This window comes from Anastrepha obliqua, chromosome 6 (assembly GCF_027943255.1).
Source record: "Anastrepha obliqua isolate idAnaObli1 chromosome 6, idAnaObli1_1.0, whole genome shotgun sequence".
Lineage (NCBI taxonomy): Eukaryota > Metazoa > Arthropoda > Insecta > Diptera > Tephritidae > Anastrepha > Anastrepha obliqua.
Genome location: NC_072897.1, coordinates 68,915,147 through 68,936,749, shown reverse-complemented (window position 1 = coordinate 68,936,749; position 21,603 = coordinate 68,915,147). Strand labels below are relative to the sequence as shown.

Genomic DNA, 21,603 nt, shown 5'->3' with positions numbered 1-21,603 from the left:
TGGATTTTGTCCAGTTGGAGTCTAGCTTCTGAAGATACTCAGACTTGGTTAGGATTTTTCTCAGTCGGGATGCCTCTACCGTAGTCTTGATCTCCCCACAAAGAGTTCTCCATGAAGACCTTTTTGCTTTTCTTATTTCTTTCTTATATATTTTTAGTTTGTCATAATACAGGTCCCATTCGTTTTCGCTTTGGGAGAGGTTGGCTATGTTGAATTGTTTCCTGCAATTCTTTTTTAGCTTTTTCAGTTCGGGTGACCACCAGGGTGGCCTTTTCTTCCCTCTGTGCCTTCCTGCCGGACAGGCCTTGTGCAGGGCTTGGTTGCAGCAATTAGTCAGTCTACTGAACATATTATCTAATGTCTCTATGCTAGAAGGGTTGGATCCCCCTCCATGGGCAAACGTTTTTCTAGTTCTTCAGAGTATCTTTGCCAGTCTGTTTTCGTATGGTTCCTGAATTTTAGTGCTTTAGGGTGAATGACCTCTTCCTGGAGCGTACATTCTATATATCTGTGGTCAGGGAATGAATGTGCATTGAGTACCCTCCAATTCACTATTATATCTATAATAGAGTCTGAAACTAACGTAATATAAACAACTTCCTCACTATAACGTACAATAAAGGTAGGCTCATTACCGCTATTGCAGAGCAATAATTTGGTTCCCATAATAAAATTAAAGAGTGACTCGCCTCGCTCGTTAATATCTGAACTACCCCAGGTAGTCTGATGGGCGTTTGCGTCGCCTCCCCTTAGTAATTTGTTGCCGCAAGCTTCGCTGTCCAGTATCAGCTCTTTTAGCAGCCTCGACGGTACTGAATCTCCGTGTGCCATATAAAGAGACGATAGCCGGTACCTGCTACCATCTGTCCCCCAGGTCATGGTAGTTGTGTCTGTATTGCTGGATTTGTGGATCATATATGTAATTAGTTCTGTTTTTGCCATAATACAAGACCTTGTATTACCTTCTCAGTCCGCTGTGTATAGCTTATATTTCGGTGTCTGCAATCTGCAAATGCGCCCTCCTTTGATCCATGGCTCCTGAATGAGGACAAAATCAGGGTTGTCGGCTGCCATGCGATCAATTAGGGCTTGCGATGCTAGCTTGCTATGATGAAGGTTTATTTGAAGGAGACGCATTCTTTGCACTCTCATCTTCTTGTGACTCGCTCAGGAGCTCTCTTTCTGAGTACGTTGTACTCGAAACAGCTGGAAGCCCAGTTGTCGTACTCGTACTCATTTTCTTAAGTCTAGATGTGAGCTCAGACCCTGCTGAACAGTACCCTTCTAAGTCGATGCTCTTGACGTCGCTTGAGGACTCCATTGGATCTTCCTCAGCGTCGTTAGCTTCAATCTCTGAGGCCAATTGGTCGATGGCATTAGCATCTGTTTTATAGGTCCTGACTCGCACCTTGCCAAAACCGTGATTTATGATACCTTCGCTTTTCGCCAAAGGTTCTAGCGAGTCGTTCGTTAGCAAGAGCATTACCTGCGTTGTGGCACGTTTCTTCACCACACCGTCTACTGTTACAGTATTGTCAAAAGCCTTGACAAATTGCCAGCCCGCCGTTGGTAGGCCTGGATTGCATGCACTTATTAGTTGCATGCTTTTCTGTGGGTCGGAGGGTGTAGGGACCCAAGCTCGAGACGGGATATCTTTCTTGTTTACTATCACGAGCTTCGCTCCTGGGTAGACTTCCTCGATCCTCGCTATTGCTGCTTTGTATAGCTTTACCGATCTTTCATCGTCGCAGGTTATAATTTTAATTTGGCTTTGATACCAGCCAGCGTCAGTACATGATGGTGGCGGGCCTGGATTTCTTAGTAGCACTTCCAAAGTCACATTGGTCAGAGCAGCCTGCACCCATTTCCATTGGGCCCTAGGAATTCTTCTTTCGGGATCACCCTCATCCAGGACACCAATAATGATGCGATTGCGGGCCACTTCCGCGAATGTTTTATTAGGCGCTATGCCTCGATTTTTCGGTCTTTTCGCTGACGATTTGATCTCTTCAGTATACCTCTGTCTTTTGGTGGCAGCTGACTATGTGGTTGGTCTTTCGAGGGTGAAGTTAGGTAGTACCTTCTTCGCCCAATCTATCGTCTCGCTTACCTCCTTCGTCAGCTCCTTCGTTGTCCGTGGTGTTTCGTGCAGCCTCTTAAGTATCTTGACGGCACTACACCTCTCGAAGTACCCTGCTTTGGTTGGATCAGTGTCGGCCATCTTCCGACGAGAGCACTGGCCTTGGTGCTACCTGTGGCAGTATCTTCCCCAGTTCTCCGCATACCCACAGGATGTTGACAATTTGGTTTGGTTCCGACGAATATCGCAGGAGGTGCCGATGTACTGGAGCTAGACTCAACCTCAGTCCCAGTGCCAGCGCTTGCCGCTGGTCCACTATGACTAAGTTTGGCTTCAGTCGTTGTGGTGGCAGATTGACAGCTGGTTTCAAACGCTGCTCCCCTCTCGGAGCTTGCTGCCCCTTCTGGTTTTTTATTTGTTTTGATTTGTGTTTTTTGTTGTTGTTTGATGATGCGTTCATAGTTGGTCCCACGAGTGTCGGAGAAGAGATGTCCACCTGTGCATAGCTCCGAACTACACAGGCAAGGTCACGTTAACGACTGGGCTATATTTGAAAAGGGCCCCAGCCAGGCTGATCCTCGGCACGGGGCGCATGACACCTTGATCCAGCCCTTAACCTCACACCATAGTAAAACTCCATTTATAAAAGCTGTACTATTAAGGAGTAACGAACACTTGTCCGTGAAGTCTTACCTTAGCTAGCTACCTCTCAACTGTGTGCAGAGTGAGAACTGTGGTACCTATTACCAGTTGGCACCCTCGGGAAGGGTTCAGTGGAGGGGTTTTTCCGACCAGCAGAGAACGTAAATGCATAGAGAAGGTTCATTCCCAGCCCTTCCTTCATTTTGGGCTCTAACAAAACACGCTTAAGAAATTCAACTGAGAAATTACTTCACCACAAGTTATCAGCAGGAAATTAATTAATATATATAAAGGTGAAAGTATGTACGTTGTCCGCGCATCACTACGAAACGACAACACCAAATGACGTAAAAATTTGTATTCATTCATATTTTCACCCAATGAAGGTTATAGGCATGTTTTTATGATGGAACTCCCTTCCCTCAGCCTCCAGGCCGCGCCACCACTCTCATTCGTCACTAATAATCGAATATTTGCTTAAATTTAATCTAGAAAATCTTAGTTTTTCCTATTCCCCACTATTTATAGCACACTCTAGACTTCAAAATCCGCATAAGCTGTTCATCTATGACACAAATGCAAAGTTCAAAAACGGTTTGAGATAGAAAATTAATAAAAATAATTTTGCATGATATTTTTCTGATTGGCTGTTTTGATTTTATTCAACGAGGCATAGCAACGGATGCCGGGTATTGTACAATAATATTATGGTTATAAATAAAAAATTATTTTTTATGAAATTATTCTTTGTAGTTCTGTTATATACATATCCTAAATCCCTCAAAACTACTCCTACGCGAGCGAAGCCGCGGGTTAAAGCTAGTTAATTAATATGGCGCATTTAATAACGTTAGCACTGATGCTATCTAACGGGCGTTAATAGACTTAGGGTGGAAAATTGTATCAGATAATTAGAGCTAATATGGGTAATATCAAGGCTGTGGCCTAAGTTTAAACGCGCGTGAAACAGAACTCATGCTATTTACGACCAGATCTAAGATACCAATTTTTACTCTACCAAACATTAACGGACTAACGGCGACCGCCGTAGCCGAATAGGTTGGTGCGTGACTACCATTCGGAATTCACAGAGAGAACGTATGTTCGAATCTCGGTGAAACACCAAAATTAAGAAAAAGTTTTTTCTAATAGCGGTCGCCCCTCAGCAGGCAATGGCAAAGGTTGGGTTAGGCTAGCCTGGTTGGCAATAAGCCACGCATAGACTTTTTGGGCCCCTAGCGATACCAGATGGACACCGACCTCTATGAATACCTAAAGTAGACATCATATAGGATGTCAGCGCTTTTGGCGAATCTAAGTACGGCTGGGAGCTCCACTTTTGAGACGTTTTCCAGACCCTCAAACAGAGGGGCTCCCAGGCATCTTAGTCGCGTTTTTAATAATGCCGTACAAACGCACAGAAGGTGTTCTAAAGTCTCCTCAACATCCTCTCTGCATTTCCTGCATTTTTCCGTGTTAGCAATCGCTATCTTGTACGCATGTGCAGCCAATAGATTATGACCTGTTAGCATACCTATGATAGTTCTGCAGTCCTTTCGCGAGAGCGTAAGTATGAATTGAGTCAGTTTTTTGTCATTAGTTCTACACAAAACTTTTGCTGTTTTGCATGTGGTCAGATTAGTCTACCTAGCTTCCCCTCGCCTTTTCATGTGGTCGTCCATTTCATTGTATATTGTGTTTAGCGGTTTTGGTATGTCGTTCTCTTGCTCAAAAGGTAGTCCAACAGCACCTTTTGCTACCTCATCTACTATTTCGTTCCCCATATTGCCTTTGTGACCAAATACTGTTTGCGGCTAGCCTTTCTATGGCCTCCCTGCTCCGTCGAACATTTTTGGTTTTAATACAATATGAGCTTATTGCTTTTATTGCTGCTTGACTATCCACGTATATATTAATTATTGAGTTCTTTATTGTTCTCGTGTAGGCTAGCTCCGCGGCTTTCCCCACAGCAAAAACTTCCGCTTTGAAAATACTGCTGTGGTCTGGCAGCTTGATAGGCTGCCTTATCCTTAGTTTTGAGCAGTAAATACTCGCTCCCACTCCGCCTAAAGTTTTAGAGCCGTCTGTATAGATGTGAAAAGTTCTCTTCAATTTAAGTGCGAAACCTTCTCTCCCAATTAAAGTACGGAGTCATGTAGTCCCTGCAACCTGAGCTCCATTTTCCTATTGAGCTGTGACCGAAGGTTCTGCATGTGAATACCCCCTAGCCACGAGCCCCCTCGCGGATTTCGCTGCCAGGTTTTCCGCCATAAGGTCAATAGGTGGCATGCTGAGTATCATTTCCAGCGCCGCCGTTGGAGTGGTTTTCATCGCTCCAGTTATGCACAGAGCAGCGAGTCGTTGAATCCTTTCCAGTGGCATTAAGTATGTCAGTTTTTTTGTCGCAGTCCACCATACTAAGGCCCCATACAGCAATATCGGTCTAACTACTGCCATGTAGCACCAATGCATCAGAGAGGGTGATAGACCCAAAGTAACGCCCTGCGCGAGATGCCCATTGGTGTATCGTTTTGAGAGTGCTGTTCATCACATTACTGATGGTGTCAAGGTACTTTCCCGTAACTACCCTCCGTCAAGTTTCTTGAGCATTTCATTTGCTACAAGTAACCATAATAGCGGCGAAGTACCCCACCTTGCGGAGTACCTCTGCATGCATACTTGGTGACGCTCGCATCGTTCCACTCCGCTCTTATCATCCTGCTAGCTTATAGATGCCTTATTCTTTTACCTTTTGGAGCATGGCTGGGAAGATTCCATCCAGTCCTGGCGATTTATATGGGTCGAAACTTTGTATCGCCCATTCTTTCTTGTTGGTCGTAATTACGTTCGTCGGGGTTTCGTGCACAATATCTCTTCTAGGTTCGAGATCTGCAGTGTCCGCACACCCTGGAAAATGTGTGCTGACTAGGTATTCTAGAGAGTCCTCACAGCTTTCAGCCCACTTCCCGTTAATTTTTCGCATTGTTCTTGGCATAGACGGATACTTGGATAACAGTTTCCTAAGTCTAGCCACATCGTTAGTGTCTTCCATACTGCTACAGAAGTCTTTCCAAGATTCTCTCTTGGTTTTACGTATCTCATTCTTGTATTCTTTTAGTAGATCCTTATACTTTTTCCAACAGACCTCATTGTCAGAAACTTTGGCTAACCTATAGAATTCATGTACCCTACGCCTTTGTGCACCTAATTCCTTGTTCCACCAATGAGGCTTCACCTTGTGTCTGTTACGTGTTAAAGGCTTTGACAAGAGTAGTTGCAAACAATTCAACCCCTTTCTCAAGTCCGACGTGTGACTTGTATTTCCGGGTTATCATTGGTGTTTTTGATAGTATATCCCTATACAAGTCCCAGTTCGTATTCTTAGGATTTCTAAAGGATACACGTTTGTTTTTTGAACGGAATATAACCTGAAAGCTGTGATCAGAGAATGAGGGCCTATTCAACACTTCCTATTCTTTCACCATAACATGCTTGCTTGTGTAGAGTGTTAAATCGAGTACATTCTTCAAGGTTGGTCCCACATATGTTGGTTCTTCACCTCTATTAGCTATTTCTAGGCTACTCTGAAGAATATAGGTAAATAGTAACTCTCCTCGGTCGTTTATGTCTGCACTTCCCCAGATTGTGTGATGTGCGTTTGCGTCCGTTCCTACCACCAGAGCTTCTTTCTGGAAGCTGTTTCTACCAGCTTCCGAAGTTCCGTCAGTGGTGCTTCTTCATCATGTGGCATATAACAAGACTCAAAGAGTAACGTCCCATCCTTGCAGCCCTCCAGCGCCACCACTATCAGATCGTCTGAAGAGAGATTATGATCAATATAAGAACATACACTTTTTTGACCATTATCGCTGTTCTTACCTTATTTTTTGCAATCGGGATGCATGTGTTGTAGTTGTGTGACTTAAGACCGGAGGCTATTTTGCCCGATGCTATCCATGGTTTCTGGACTAGAGCCATATCGTAGTCGACTCCCTCTATGTTAAGCAGGAGCTCGGCTGAGACGTTCTTACTTTTGTGGAGGTTTATCTGAAGGACTTTCAGCATCTGGCCTCAGTACCTTCTCGGGGCTGGATACTACCTTCACCTCACTCTTCTCCACTTCCTGTATATTGAGGGAGGCTTCCAGGATCTCTTCCATACCGAGATCCTTTTCCACCTCCCCTGCAGCCAGCGTGTTGTGGTTGTCATCTGCTGGGTTGCGCTTTTTGAGGCGAAGGTGCACGCTACAAACTCCCATCCTCCCGAATCGCGCGTAAAGCAGGTCCTCTGCCAGCTTGTTGATTTGGATAATGTAGTCTTGACCTCCATCAGCAGTTGCTGGTTTTGCCACGCTCAACACTTTCCAATCGTCTGTCGGCACGGCTGTGTTCTGTTTTGTAGTAGTCGCAGTGCGTTTTCCGGCTTTACCACTCGCGGAATGAAAACCTTTGCCTTAGGTACTGAGGGAATGCAGCTGCGATCAACAATTTCCAGTGATGCCCCCTCCCACAGGCCTTGAAGCGTTTTTACTGCTTCCTTTAGCCATGTGAGCGTGAGGTCATCCTTACATTTTATAATTTTGACGCCGCTGAACCACCCTGCTCCGCCGAATGCTGGCATGGTTGCGTTCGGTTCTGCGTCCATTTTCGTAAACATGGTTTCTAGTAGCTTCATTTCCACTACTTTCTACCGTTCCTGCGACATTCGCCCCAGCTGGTCACTACGGTTAGTGACTGCCACTATGAGGTGCCTCTTGGCAATTTCACTGGCCGCTGCCGCTGCTTTCGACGTCGTAGGTCTTTCGTGTCCGTTTTTCGGTTTAGCCATCTCGTGCCTGTGCTTCTGATTTTTCGATGGCACTGAGGCCTTGCTATCCCCAGAACGCTGCCTCTTGATGAATAGCTCTTCCTCGATTTTGTTCGCATACTTCGGATTGGAGGCTGCGAAAACTGGTTCTGCTGCGGAGAAGGCCCGGCCATTTTTGATCTCCTCTCTGGCCCAAGCCAACCGTTCCTCCTCTTGCTTCGTCAGGTTGGACTTGCTGCCAAATCGGCCACAAACTTTAACCGCTGCCTTGAATCGAGCTTTGGCCTTCAGCTTCTCTTTATCAGGCTTGATCCTTGGCCTGTTCTTGCTATCCGAAGCAGCACCATTGGACCCAGCCGGAGAACGCAGAAGAGCCTCTTCCTCAGCTGTGTTTGGGCTCCCGACGCTTTAGTGGTCTGAGTCTTCGTGGACAACGGCACCTCCACGATGAAGAGCGTTATGTGTGTGTTTGGCAGTAGCATTACGACCACTGTAGCCCGCTCCCGCTACAATGGAAACTTTGTTGCTTAAATTATTATTTATATTCATCTTTTTCGTACAACCACCTGCTCAACGAGGCGAGCGCAGTGGTGTATTTTTATAATGGGGAATTCAAAACGGTGCACCACGGCAGCGCCCCATGCCGTGGCAAGGCCACAGTTACTTCCTAAGGCGGCCCGGTGTTAGGAAGGTTCCGTTGAAATACAGCCGGTCTGGTGAACCCCCCGGCTGCAAACCATGCAATGGGTACGGTGTGGTATAACATCGTGGACTAGGGGGTGGGCAAGGAGAGGAAATAACGGGATAAAAATGGTTTGGGGATGACACAGGGATCTTCGTTGGCTTCGCAGTCGGCTTGAAACTTTAGGTCCCTCCATTTGTGAAACAACATCCGGACGCACACCACAAATAGGAGGAGAAGCTCGGGCAAACACCCAAACAGGGTGTACGTGCCAATTATATATATTATATATATATAATATATATAAACATTAACGGACAGACCCTCTCACTTTCACCCAGAGCAAAGTACTTAGGGGTAATTCTGGACTCGAAACTTAGCCGGAAATTAAACATTGAAGAACGGGTAAAGAAAGCAGAAATCCTTTTATATGCCTGCAAACATATGCTAGGAAGAAGATTGAGTCTTCAACCCAAGTATACATTATGGTTGTATATGGCGGTTATACGACCAATTTTAACGTATGGCTCGGTAGTTTGGTGGAAAGCTCTAGAGAGAGAATACAACATCAAATTACTTAGCAGAATACAAAGATCAGCCTGTGCAATAACAGTCGGTGCAATCAGACCATGTCCTAGGGAGGCCCTGAACGCTCTAACACACGTTATTCTGGTAGATCTACATATCAAGAAGATGGCAACAATAAGAGCGTCAGAAACATAAATTGAAATACATAAGACAAAAAGAAAGGAAAGGAAAAAAGAACCCATTTTGCTCACCATCGGTTTTACGCACAATACACATCTCACCATATTTTCATTCAAAATAACAATACAATTATGTACGGATAATCTTTATTTTTTGCGTTTCAATATACCTGCGACAAATGTTTTGAATAACAATGTAGGAACAAAGAAATATGTAAACAAAGCGAATTCGCCTTAGAACAAATTTTTACAGAAATGCCAATTCGTTCAAGGCGAATTAATCAGCTTTTTAATGATACTACCTCGTATAGATATGCCGTGATAATGACGTTAAAAATAGTTAAGAACAGTAGAACATAAACGGCTTCAGCTTGAATTGCTTATCAAAGAGAAAACTCCAGATGTATTCTGAATTCAAGAGACACACATTCCTACATCACCCAACAGTAATTTTTCTTATCCGAAACAATTTATTGGTTATTTTTATAATTTGAAGGAAGTCATAACTAACAAACAAGGGGTCGGTATACTCTTAAAAAGGTCCATTCCGCATGATGTTATAAACGTAAAATCTACCTTATCTACAATAGCTTTGAAAATAAAATTAAATCATACACTATGTATATCAAATACATATATTCCACCTTCGCAAGTTTTCAACGAAACTGAGCTGATTTCTGAGCTCTTATTTCTCCAACTACCTGCACCTCTCCTGTGGGCAAGAGTTTTCAATGCGTGGAGCCCACTTTGGGGCGCCCGCAAAAAAAAGGGGTGTATTAATTGACAATTTCCTTGTCATGTCCGTCTCCTTGCCGCGGGGGATGAGGCTTAAGTGGTGAGTTAACCCCATGCTATGGAGATTAACTTACCACGAACTAAGAGGGCAGCCCCATATAGGAATTGGGTATCCACTCATCCGCGGAACGGCGGAATTGATGGCCACCCAAGTACTATGCGGAGAGTACCGTACCGACAACCTGGCAGGAGGTATAAAATGCATTTTCTTACAATGTGGAGGCTAACCATGGATCTCTGTGCACATGGTAACCCACTTTCGGGAAATCCTCCTGTCGAGCAATCGACGGCTCGGACATCGGTTGTGCAGGTCCGAACCCCACACTCCCCTATGACCGGAACTGACACCCAGGGTTTCGGAGGAAGCGCACTACTAGTGGTGAAACGTGGCATATTGGCTATGCCAATGGAGAGCCGAGTGAGTGTGAGCGATACACCGTCGTCGAAAACGTGCACCAGGCAGAAATCAGCTACCACCTCGGAGGCGGGTTCCCACCTGGTACTGGGTATCGATAATACTAATACAAGAACCATATCTATGTCACAAGCGTATCTGTGATCTAGGTGCTATGTCGCGGGGACAAATACTTCATTTTGAAGGGAATGTGAGACCGCGAGCATGTATTATCATGCAGAGGTTGATCGAACACACGATGTTAAAAGAGCTATGCTCCGGAGATATCGTTGCTGCAAAAATAAAGTACTTGAAAAGTGGGAACAGTGTCGAAGCTATCATAGTTTCGGCCTACCTACCCTACGACTCTTTACAGCCACCTCCTTCGAGAAGTGGTCAAGTATGCAGAATGCAATAATCTGGGGCTAATAGTGGGTTGTGATGGAAATTCACAGAACATTGTGTGGGGAAGCAGCAAATGCAACCCCAGAGGTCTCAAGTTACTGGATTTTATCCTGTCATCAGATTTGGTCATCCAAAACACTGGTAACAAACCAACTTTTGTGACCAGAAGGAGACAAGAGGTGATTGATTTAACACTTACCAATAGGTCAGTTGGAAATCAAATCAACCGATGGCGAGTATTGGAAGAGGGCTCCCTTTCTGATCATCGTCTTATTGAATTCCGACTGGGAATTGACGCAATATCAATACCTTCCGGCAGGAATCCTCGAAATGTGGACTGGGACAGGTATGGTGAGCTTGTAACGGAGCGATTACCAAACCTGAAAAAACTCAAATCAGCAGAAATGATTGAAGATGCTACTAAGAAATTAGAAGGTACTTTAATGAATTGCTTTGAGGAATTGTGCCCACTCAGGCAAAGCAGACAGGGGAAAGCGGTTCCTTGGTGGAACCCTGAACTGTCGAAGCTTCGTGTACGGTCCAGGAAACTTCTTAATAAGGCCTTAAAGACCAAAACAGAAGAGGACTGTGCTAATCATCAACTTACACAGAGAGAATATAAGAAAAAAGTACGGAAAGCCAAACTTGAATCCTATAGAAATTTCTGCAGTAACGTGGAAGAAATGAGGGAAACAGCGAGACTTTGTAAGGTCCTTTTGATAATGCCAATTTCGGCTCGATATGTTCTTCTGCCGAACGACATGGAGTTAATCAAACCATTGTAAAATGGATACATTCCATGCTTTCTGAGAGGCTGTTCACCGCTGGTGGGAGCAGTGACGAACAAATCACAGTCAGGGCCAAGCAAGGATGTCCCCAAGGGGGTGTTCTTTCTCCGCTGCTGTGGTGCTTGGTCGTAGACTCTCTACTAGCGGAGATGCAGGAACTCGGCTTTCACGTCCAAGCATATGCGGACGACGTCTGTGCACTAACATCGGATAAATCCTTAAGGAGGCTTTGCACGAAAGTGCAGAGGATTCTTGATAAAATTGATGATTGGTGCATGAGACAAGGTCTTTCCGTTAATCCGAACAAAACAACCATAGTCTTGTTTACCAGAAAACGGAAATTGGATGCACTCATTCTTCCAACACTGAAAGGTGTGACACTTGGTCTTTCCTATGAAGTTAAATATCTAGGAGTAATCTCGGATAAGAAGCTGACTTGGGAGACACACGTTTCACTGAAGGTGAATCGTGCATTGAAGATTTTTCAGCAATGCCGTAGAGCCTTTGGTAAAACCTGGGGTCTGAAACCTGCTGTGGTTCTATGGATATACACAGCACTTATCAGACCAATCATCACTTACGCTTCTGTGGTCTTGGGTGACGGAGCATAGTTAAGTCCACAATCCGGGAGCTATACAGGCTGCAAAGAAGTGTATGTTTATACATCACGGATGCCATGAGTACAACCTCTGGTGATGCCCTAAATGCTATGCTTGATTTGCTCCCCCTGGATCTTAAGATACAACAGGAAGCAATAAAAGCAATGTGTAGACTCCATAAATATGGTTTCTGACACAAAGATGGAACTTCGGGACACAGAGAAATCTTTAAGTTGCTGTCGGAGCAGTATCCACTGTTTTTGGCACCTATGGATGACCTGATACCCACAGTTTCATTTGGAAAGAAATTGATGTCAGATTTCCATTGCGTGAGCAATGGAGCAATCCAGAATGCATGCACGGAGGTTTGACGGATATTTTCTTTATCGATGGGTCCAAGAATGAAATAGGGTCTGGAGCCGGAAGGCAATTAAACGATAGTAATAAGTATCACTATGCTATGGGGGGAATGGCAATTGTTTTCCAAACAGAAGTTTTTCCCATCCTGAAAGTAGCCGAATGGATAATCGAGAGGAGATGGAGCGGGAAACAGATTGGAGTCTTCAGTGACAGTCAGGCTGCATTGAAGGCCCTGGCAGTGGCGGATTTACACTAAGTGCCAACGGTGCCTGCGCACAAGGCGGCAGATTCTACAAGGGCGGCAAAATTTGGAGAAGAAAATTAAAAAAACAAAAAAAAAAAAAATTATACTCGAGGATAATAATAAAGGAAAATAAGAAGCTGATCTTGGATTAGTTTCTAACTGTTCATGTCACAACATATGATAAAATTATCTCCTCTGAACGAGATGTTGCATATGTTAGCTAAAATAAACTGATTCATTTTTAAACATAGTTACGCTCAGTCTTAAATTAGGTCCGGCGCTAAAGTTTCAATTCAATTCAAACGCAGTTTGCAACGCCCTCTCATGCTATAGCAAGCTACTGTCAGCTGTGATCAGCTTCGCTGTTTATTCGCTATTAAGTCAACATACCATCTTGATATATTTAACGTTTTTCCAATTAATCTGGATTGTTTTTGATTCTTCCGGTGATAATAATTCTATATGTACGGAAAATATGAGCGACGGGCGCCAAAGGCTGAGTGGGCACGCATATAAAAAGCGTGCTCTCGAGAAAAATAATAAGGAGAAGGAAGTTTTGAACAAAAAACATGGTACAGAAGGGAAAGCTGGTCCGGAAAAAGATTGTTTAGCCTAAGAGAACAAAGGTACGTCTCATAAGGATTAATATTAATTGCATGTCCAGAGTAAAATATGTATTTTCACAACTCGCGTACAGCGAGTACAGCTGTTGAATGATTGCTTTAATTCTTCGTTTGCAGATGACAACGAAGTGACTGTTAAATTTTTAAGTAACATATAACTATTTCAACCTGATGGTATGGTATACATATAACTATTTCAACCTGATGGTACGTTGTCGTGTATGGGCTCACTTCCGACAACGAATAATGATGTCGATGTTCTCAGTACTACTTCTTGTTTTCTAGCTTCTACAAAATAGAAAGAAGAAATTAAAGATTTAGTTACAAGCGACGAAACAACAGATATCAAGTAGAACGAGAAAATCATGAATAATGATCCAGGAACCTGGATAATTAGTGACTTTATCAGAGATTACGTAGCGGAAAATGGATGCAGTCAGAACAAAAACTTCGATTTTTCTATCACAGAAAGAGTTTATAGCGATGGAAAGGTTCGCAAGTTGACGGAAACATTATTCGAGAGAAAACTGCTCAATGGTGAAAAAGTCCAACGCCCTTGGCATAGTTATTCAGCAAGTAAGAAGTCTGTTTATTGCGTTCCCTGTCTTCTGTTTGATGCAGACTGTTCGTTTAATGGAAAGGCAGGTTTCAACGATTGGAGGCATGGAGGAGTTCGTGTAGCAGAGCATGGGAATTCGAAAAATCACATAAAAAATATGACCATCCTCAAGGAAAGACCGAGCATCAAAAAAAGAATACATAATGATTTAATGATCCAATTTCACTTATTGGAAAAACGTATTAAAAAGAGTTGTTGCTGCTACGAAAGCTCTAGCCTCACATGGGCTTCCATTCCGGCGAAATAATGAAAAATTCTGTTCACCAAATAATGGCAATTTTCTGATGCTCATCGAATTGCTGGCATTATTTGATCCATTTTTAGAAGAACATATAAGAAGATATGGCAACAAAGGATAGGGAAGTACAAGCTATCTGTCAAATGTGTAAAAAAAATTGTATTGAAATCTTTGTCAGTAACTCTATGAACACTATGGCAAAATCATTGAAACTCTGATCTTATACGAGGAAGATGTAACTGAGAATGCTATAACGAGACAAGAAGCTAGAGTACTGAGGATTCAACTAGATAGACTTGAGATAACATTCATGCACATTCTTTGGCATTTTTTTCACGATTCCACACTGTTAGTAAAAGATTACAGAAAGTTGAAATCAACATTACTGATGTAATTAATGACTATCGTCGGCTGATAAAAGTAGTAGCAGATACACGAATGCAATTTGAAGTTTATGAAAAAGAAGCGTTGAACATATCAGAGAGTCAAGAATACCAGGCGACTGTTCCGAGAAAAAGAAGAAGAAAGTTACAAGCTGACGAATCAAGAGATGGGGAAGTTCAGTTAACAGGAACCGATAATTTTCGAGTAAATACCTTCAATATCATACTAGACAACGTTAATTCAGAATTGAGAAAGAGAAGCCAAGCATATGAAAAAGATATACGAGGAATTTTCAGTGATTACTGATTTTGGAGGTTTGAATTTCAAAGACCTTGAGATTTCATTCACTGAAGAAATGATTCACTTTCACGCGTATTGTTCTGAACGAAAAATAGAACGTAACTCGCCATCTGACCTTCTGAAACTTCTGCGGACGAACGAGTTATACACTGAGTTTCCAAATGTGGAGATAGCATATCGAATATTTAACACATTAGCGTCAACAAACTGCAGTGCAGAACGTTCATTTTCATGTCTGGATAGAGTGAAAAATCATTTGCGTTCAAATATGTCTAAAAGCGGTCTGAATAGTCTGGCTCTACTGTGCATTGAGTCTGATTTACTTGAACGCTTGAATTGTGACAATTTAATACATCAGTTTGCAGTACGAAAAGTCAGACGTGTTCGCATTTAAGGTGATGTGTAAAAACTTGATCTCATAAAAGCAATCATTCCTTTTTTTTGCTCATCTAATAAAGATTGATAATATGTTTAAGTAAGTATGCTGTTCTATAGGTTCAATTGGATTCTATTTTTTAAGATGTGCTACTATATTTTATGCTATTTATTACATTTTCTTAGCACTTCATTTATAATTAAACAATAAAAATTTTGCTCAACAATAAATTTGTTTGTTACACCTGTTTATTGTGTAGTCGACGCTTTTCTGTACTACAATACAAACACGCACACACAAATTTAAAAAATTAGGGCGGCATTCTTCATGGTGCACAGGGCGGCACTTTGTGTAAATCCGGCACTGGGCCCTGGAGAACGCGAAGCAAACCTCAAAGATTGTTCAAGAATGTAAGAAGAAGCTTAATTCTGTCGCAAGACAAAACAGGCTTGTACTTATATGGGTTCTGGGACACTCCGGTGTTCAATTGGCCAACCGTGGATCAGCGGTTCCCCCACAGGGGCCAGACCCAATAATCGGAATCAGTTCTGCAGGAATCATGAATTGGATCAGCGATTATGTAGGCAATCTACATAAAGAGCGATGGTCCGGTCTAGAACGCTGCAGAGCTGCGAAGTATTTTGTGACAAGTCGGAACAGAAAACTGTCAAACTCTCTACTAAAACTTGGAAGGAAAGGAATTGGGTTGATGGTCGGCATCGTTACAGGACACAACTCATGAGGTCAGCAAATGACCGCCATTGGAATCATCGAGGACCCGGTATGCCTGTCGTGCTTGGAGGAGGCGGATAGCACTTAGCACTTTCTCTGTGAGTGTCCTGCCTTTGCTAGAGCACAGCTACGAGTACTGGGTTCCGATGTCATGAGAATGAGTAATATTAGCTCTCTAAAAGTGGAGGATATTTACAGATTTGCCAAAGAATCTGAAAAATTCTCACAGGACTAACTATCTCTATCTCTGTCTCTATTCTTTCCTATCTCTTTCTCTGATACTTTTCTCCTTCCCTCCTTGACTATCTACCCCCTTTCCAGAGCTTTAAATACAATGGGCTCTTTAGCCTGAGTGGTTTAGGAGCCACCTTGGCTCGACTTTTTCAAATTTCAATTTCTATTGACAATTTCGTAGTAAATCATAATTTGTCCATACTTAATAATGGTTCGCCAATCGACTTTTCAACACACGCTTCCTTTACAAACGTAGATATTACTGTATCCTCTCGACAAAAATCACCTAGGATTGAATGGAAAGCATACTCTGACCTTACTCAAACCAATATCCACACTGTAAAATATAACCACCTCCCGAAGTTCAAAACCGACTTCGCTAAGTGGGATAAATTTCAATCAGAGATTACAAATAACTTGATTAACTTACCTGTGCAAAATGTAATATTAACCAAGAAACTTCCATTATTACAAAGCTAATACGCTCTGCAGCAAATAAGACAATTCCCCAAAGCAAACAAAAGGTGTATAATAATGCACCTATCTGGTGGAACAAAAACCTAAAACGACTTCGATCGCAAAAAATTGAGCAGTGTAAGTTTTTCAAAAGAAACATGTCAAATATTAAAATAATTTCCTATAAAAAATCAAATGCTATATTATTTTCAAAAGAGCGGTTAAAATCGCTTAGAGTAAAAGTCTCGAGATTTCTCACCGTTGTCCACCCCTAAAATGAGTTGGTCGGACGTCAGGCGACTCACTGGTATCCCTCGTGTCCCCATAACATCTATCCAATCAAACAATACGCTGCTCACCAACTCCGAAGATATAGCAACCACCTTTGCCAATTTTTGGTTTGAACTTTTTGAGGATAATAATTTTTCTCGCGAATACATCACACGAAAAAAATACTGGTAAGCCATGCCTTACAACCCGGAAAATTTATCGCAGTTAGCAAAATATGTGGAAAACAAAATAGTGTTTTGTGAATTGGAATCAACACTTAAAAGTGCCAAATCGTATCCAATGCTCCCTAATTTGCCGACAGCAGCAAAAAAAAAGACTACTTTCTCTTTATAACACTATCTTCTCCAAAAGCTCATACCCACGTCATTGGCGTATAGCCACAATTGTCCCTATCATCAAACCAAGTAAACTTTGTTTTCTTGTCTTGGCAAAACGTTTGAAAAGATTATTGCTAAACGACTGATCTGTTTTATAACAAACAATAATCTTATCAAACATAACCAAACCGCCTTTAAAAATAAATATAGTACAATGGACTCGCTTATTCAACTCCAGCACCACGTGCCTGACTCTCTTGCCACTAAAAACCATGCTACAATTCTGGCTACTGATTTCCAGAAAGCTTTTGATCGCGTAGGAGTGCATGCAGTTTTAACCCATAGGCATACCCCAAGGCTCTCCGCTATCAGTAGTTTTATTTATTATTGCTTTCGACAAACTCACGGATATTTGCATAAATATTGAAAGCATCAAACTCACTCTGGATGCGGATGATGCCATTGTTTATACTGTTTAGTTTGAAATATTTACAAGCGGTTAACGAAACTTTCCATAAAGTGCTTGCGGAGTTTTAAAAATGGGGACTAAAATCTGGGGCATCTATCTCCATCCCAAAATGCAAATTACTACATGTTTGCAAAAAGAAAAAAAAAAAATGTATCCTCAACTAGTTTTTGTTAATATCATACCATAATTGAATCTGTCAGTAACTTAACTCTTTCCGTCACGCTCTTTACTGCGACATAAAATATTTATTTTTTGTTGTTAATTGGTGAATATGGAATACTCGTACAAGTAACTCACGAATGCAAAAAAAAAAAATGTACCGTTAGGTTTTTGAGAAACAAGGTGGTCACCACCAGTAACCACCATGACTGAAGGGTACAAGAATTTATTAAAACTAATGCACTCAATTACTTCACTTTTTTATTTATTTTTAGAAAAAAGACAATACAAAATTTGGTAATAAATTTACAAATAATTATTTCTTGTGAAAATCTGAGAAACGTGTCTTTCCTTTTCGGAAGCAAAGTGGGACGTGGCATATTCTGCATCGCCATACTGTGCGGACAGGGACGCTTATGGTACTGCAAAAGGCGCATCTTCTAGGTGCGCCTCTAAGCGGTTGGTGTCGATTACTCTCATGGCGGATTTCAGCAGGCACGCTAGGCTTATACCGTTTTATAGCAGCTGGTAAAGGAGATCTTGGGCTTGATCCATTGCTGATCGCGGAACTTCCTGGAGCTCGCTTGTTTACGTAGCAAGGTGCTAACAGCCCCTGATAAATTGAGCAGCGAAAGTCCTTCAATGTCGACTCATCCAAATGAGGTCTGTTAATCAGAAGCTCTTTGTAAGCTATATAGCTATTGACAACGCAGCAATCCAAGAATTGAAAAAAAATTCTGTCCCACCACTTTTGGGATTTTCGGTCGATGGAGTAACACGCTTTAAATTGATCGAATTTATCAACGAAGTTCATATTGCTGTTGTATTTCTTTACAGCCAGAGGACAATCGATCCTAACTGCACTTCCATCACGTTCCCTGCGAGTAACTTGTTCCACATCTTGAGGGTTTTGATAGTTCGAGAGAATAAAAACGGATCGTTTGTCTTTCCATTTTAAAAGGCTTATATTTGAGTCACTTATTTTATAGTCATGTTGACCTCTTCGCAATTGTTTATCACCTTTTAGTACTGGCAAAAGCTTTCTGTTTGAGTTCACAGTTCCGCAAGCCAAAACTTTTTTTTCCTTTAGATGTACTTGCGAAGGATAGCCATTGAAATAGTTGTCAAAAAATGCCTTATGGGTTCCCTTCAAGGCTTTCGCAAAAGTTTTTTACAACCTTGGCACCTAGATCTGTCTCCACAGAAGTACCTTTTTTATCTACATATATATCAAAATCCAAACAGTATCCCGACTGAGCACATTTCATCCAAACCTAGTAACCCCGCTTGATAGGTTTTTTCGGCATGTAGTGCTTCAGAGAACAGCGACCTTTGAATTGTATCATGCTTTCATCGATCGCGATACATTCGGATGGTTAATAATTATTTTTGAAGTTGCGGCGAAGAATTTCAAGCATAGGACGGACTTTATATAACTCATAGTCTGAATGCGTTCTAGCAGGCATGAGATTATTATCATTCAGATGCAAGCATCCAAGAAGCCAGCTGAAGCGATTTATGGGCATACAAGAGGAAATGTAGGAGTCACGTAAATCAGGAGCAAAGGACCAGTAATCTTTGTAACTCGGTAGCTTTTTTATACCCATCACCATATTTATGGCCAAGAAAGTTTGTATTTCAGAAGGACTGGTAGGAGAAAAAGGTTTACCTTCTTGTGTTGCATATAGGTTAGTTTGAAAGCTTATGACCTCAACCAAGTCCTCTGTCCAAAACATGCGAAACAATCGGAGTGGTGTTACATCTTCCAAGCTGATTATAGGATCAGCTAAGCCCACACGCTCAACAAACTCGCCAGGTATATCCATAGAAAAGGTCCTTTTCCATTTAGGAGGCTGCAAGGTCGTAGAGCTAACAATATTATTTTGACTTAAAAAGTTTGATAATGGTATGTCATCCTCGTCGTCGAATAGCTCTTCATGGATATTCTGTACATCTGCCCCACACACATCCAATATCGATTTTGACACTGGCCACTCAGGCGTGTCTAGATTGTCACCCTCATCGGAACTGGCTTCACTTTCAGGTCCTGAAGGTAAATCTTCATACAAACATTCTTCAATTTCCCTTTGCGCCAATGATCGTTGCCACCACTGATTATAAAAAATATTCGTAAAGTAATCGAAATTTAAGCGAGAAAGCAACCACACACCACAAGAACTAAATTTGCATCAAACTTCTTGACGTTCATTGATCGGATTTATACATTTTCTGCTGCTTATTATTTAGAAGACAGAAACGGCCAACCTTCATTGAAAAAAGAAGGCTTTACAAATCTCCAAAAGGGCATTTTCAGAAACTCATTTGTGACAATGAATTCAAAAGTGTAAATATAAAGGAATACTTAAAAACTGAAAATATTATCCTTCATATTACAAAAGTCATCTTTACAAACTCTGCGACATAAAGAGCAACCTAAGTACAAAAGCTCCAATTTCGAAAACATTCATAGCTCAAATATCAAAAGAAAATTAATATATGATAAAAATGTTGAAATTAAGATTTAAATGTAAATATTTTTAGTTTAAATTAAATTATTTAATTATTAACTACTGTTAATTTATTATTACATAAGGAAATAAAACTGAATTAGCAAAAATAGAATTTAAGATATATCCTCATCTAGCGAGGGGGAAGTTATGTCCATCTTGTACCCATTTATCCTATTTTAAATACACTTATATATAATTACTTCTGTTACATACTTTATATGTAATTTCACTTCCTTATATCCCACTTGTTCCAATTTCATATACTTCTTTTTTACGGTTATATTTAACTTTCAAATAACTTTTAAGAAAACCCTCTCTCAACTTCTAACATGTATGTATTCTTCATTAGCATACTTTTACTCTAGTTTTGGACTTGTAAACAACTGATCGTATATCGCTTGTAATAATAAATGTATCATATATATTTTGTTATATAAAATATATGAAAATCTTGTGTTTTCATTACTCGGCTACATGAGCACATGCGCTGGTTTGCCCACTCCGTCGGCCTACACGGGTTCTATTTAAATATACAGTAATATTAAGTATTTTCAATATAAATCCCTTTGCAGCCATTTATTTCAATATATGATACTATTTTATACTTATATAATACTTATATCTTATATATAAAATAAAGTCAACTTTTTGTGTGTGTTCGCTAACCGGCCGTGTCTTTGCACCGAATTAAACCGAACTTACACACATTGTTAAGTAGGTATTGAAGATGGTTTACGTATAGTTTGGATGCCTATTGGTGGATAGAGCTCGAGATATAGGTCAAAACGTGGACCCGGGTAACCTTCGGATGTGTATGTACAATATGGGTATCAAATGGAAGCTGTTGGTGAATGCTTTAGTTCAGAGTATTTTTCATGCCGCTCCATGACTAGGGTCTCGAGATAGAGACCAACCCTAGAATGTGTTTGTACAATATGGATATCAAATTGAAGCTGTTGGTGAATGCTTTAGTACAGAGTATTTTTCATGCCGCTCCGTGACGGGGGTTTCGAGATATAGGTCAAAACGTGGACCCGGGTAACCTTTGGTTGTGTATGTACAATATGGGTATCAAATGAAAGCTGTTGATAATTGCTTTAATACGGGGTAATTTTCATACCTATTGATGACTAGGGCCTCGAAATATATGCCAAAACGTGGATCCGCCGTGTCTTTGCGCCGAAGTAAACCAAACTTACACACATTGTTAACACTTGATGATCATGAAAAAAGATTTTTTTTTTAATTTCAAATCAACGCAAATGAATAACTAAGAAACAACCGTCTTTTTTCCTGATCATCAATCTTCTTTTTTCCTGATTTTCAATTTATATTTTATATTTACTCAAAAACAAATAGAAAAACGAAAAATAGCGCTTGAATGAAGAATAAA

General features: G+C 41.3%; 1 protein-coding gene across 1 annotated transcript; it reads right to left on the bottom strand.

Moving 5' to 3' along the window:
- Positions 1–1,105: 1,105 nt before the first annotated feature.
- Positions 1,106–1,603, bottom strand: LOC129250676 (uncharacterized). The gene has a single exon (XM_054890282.1). The coding sequence runs from the start codon at positions 1,601–1,603 to the stop codon at positions 1,106–1,108; it is 498 nt and encodes a 165-aa protein (XP_054746257.1).
- Positions 1,604–21,603: the final 20,000 nt, after the last annotated feature.

What these genes read in the sequence shown, in the direction of transcription:
- LOC129250676 (XM_054890282.1), bottom strand. Translation starts at nt 1,603, where the DNA reads ATGCAACTAATAAGTGCATGCAATCCAGGCCTACCAACGGCGGGCTGG.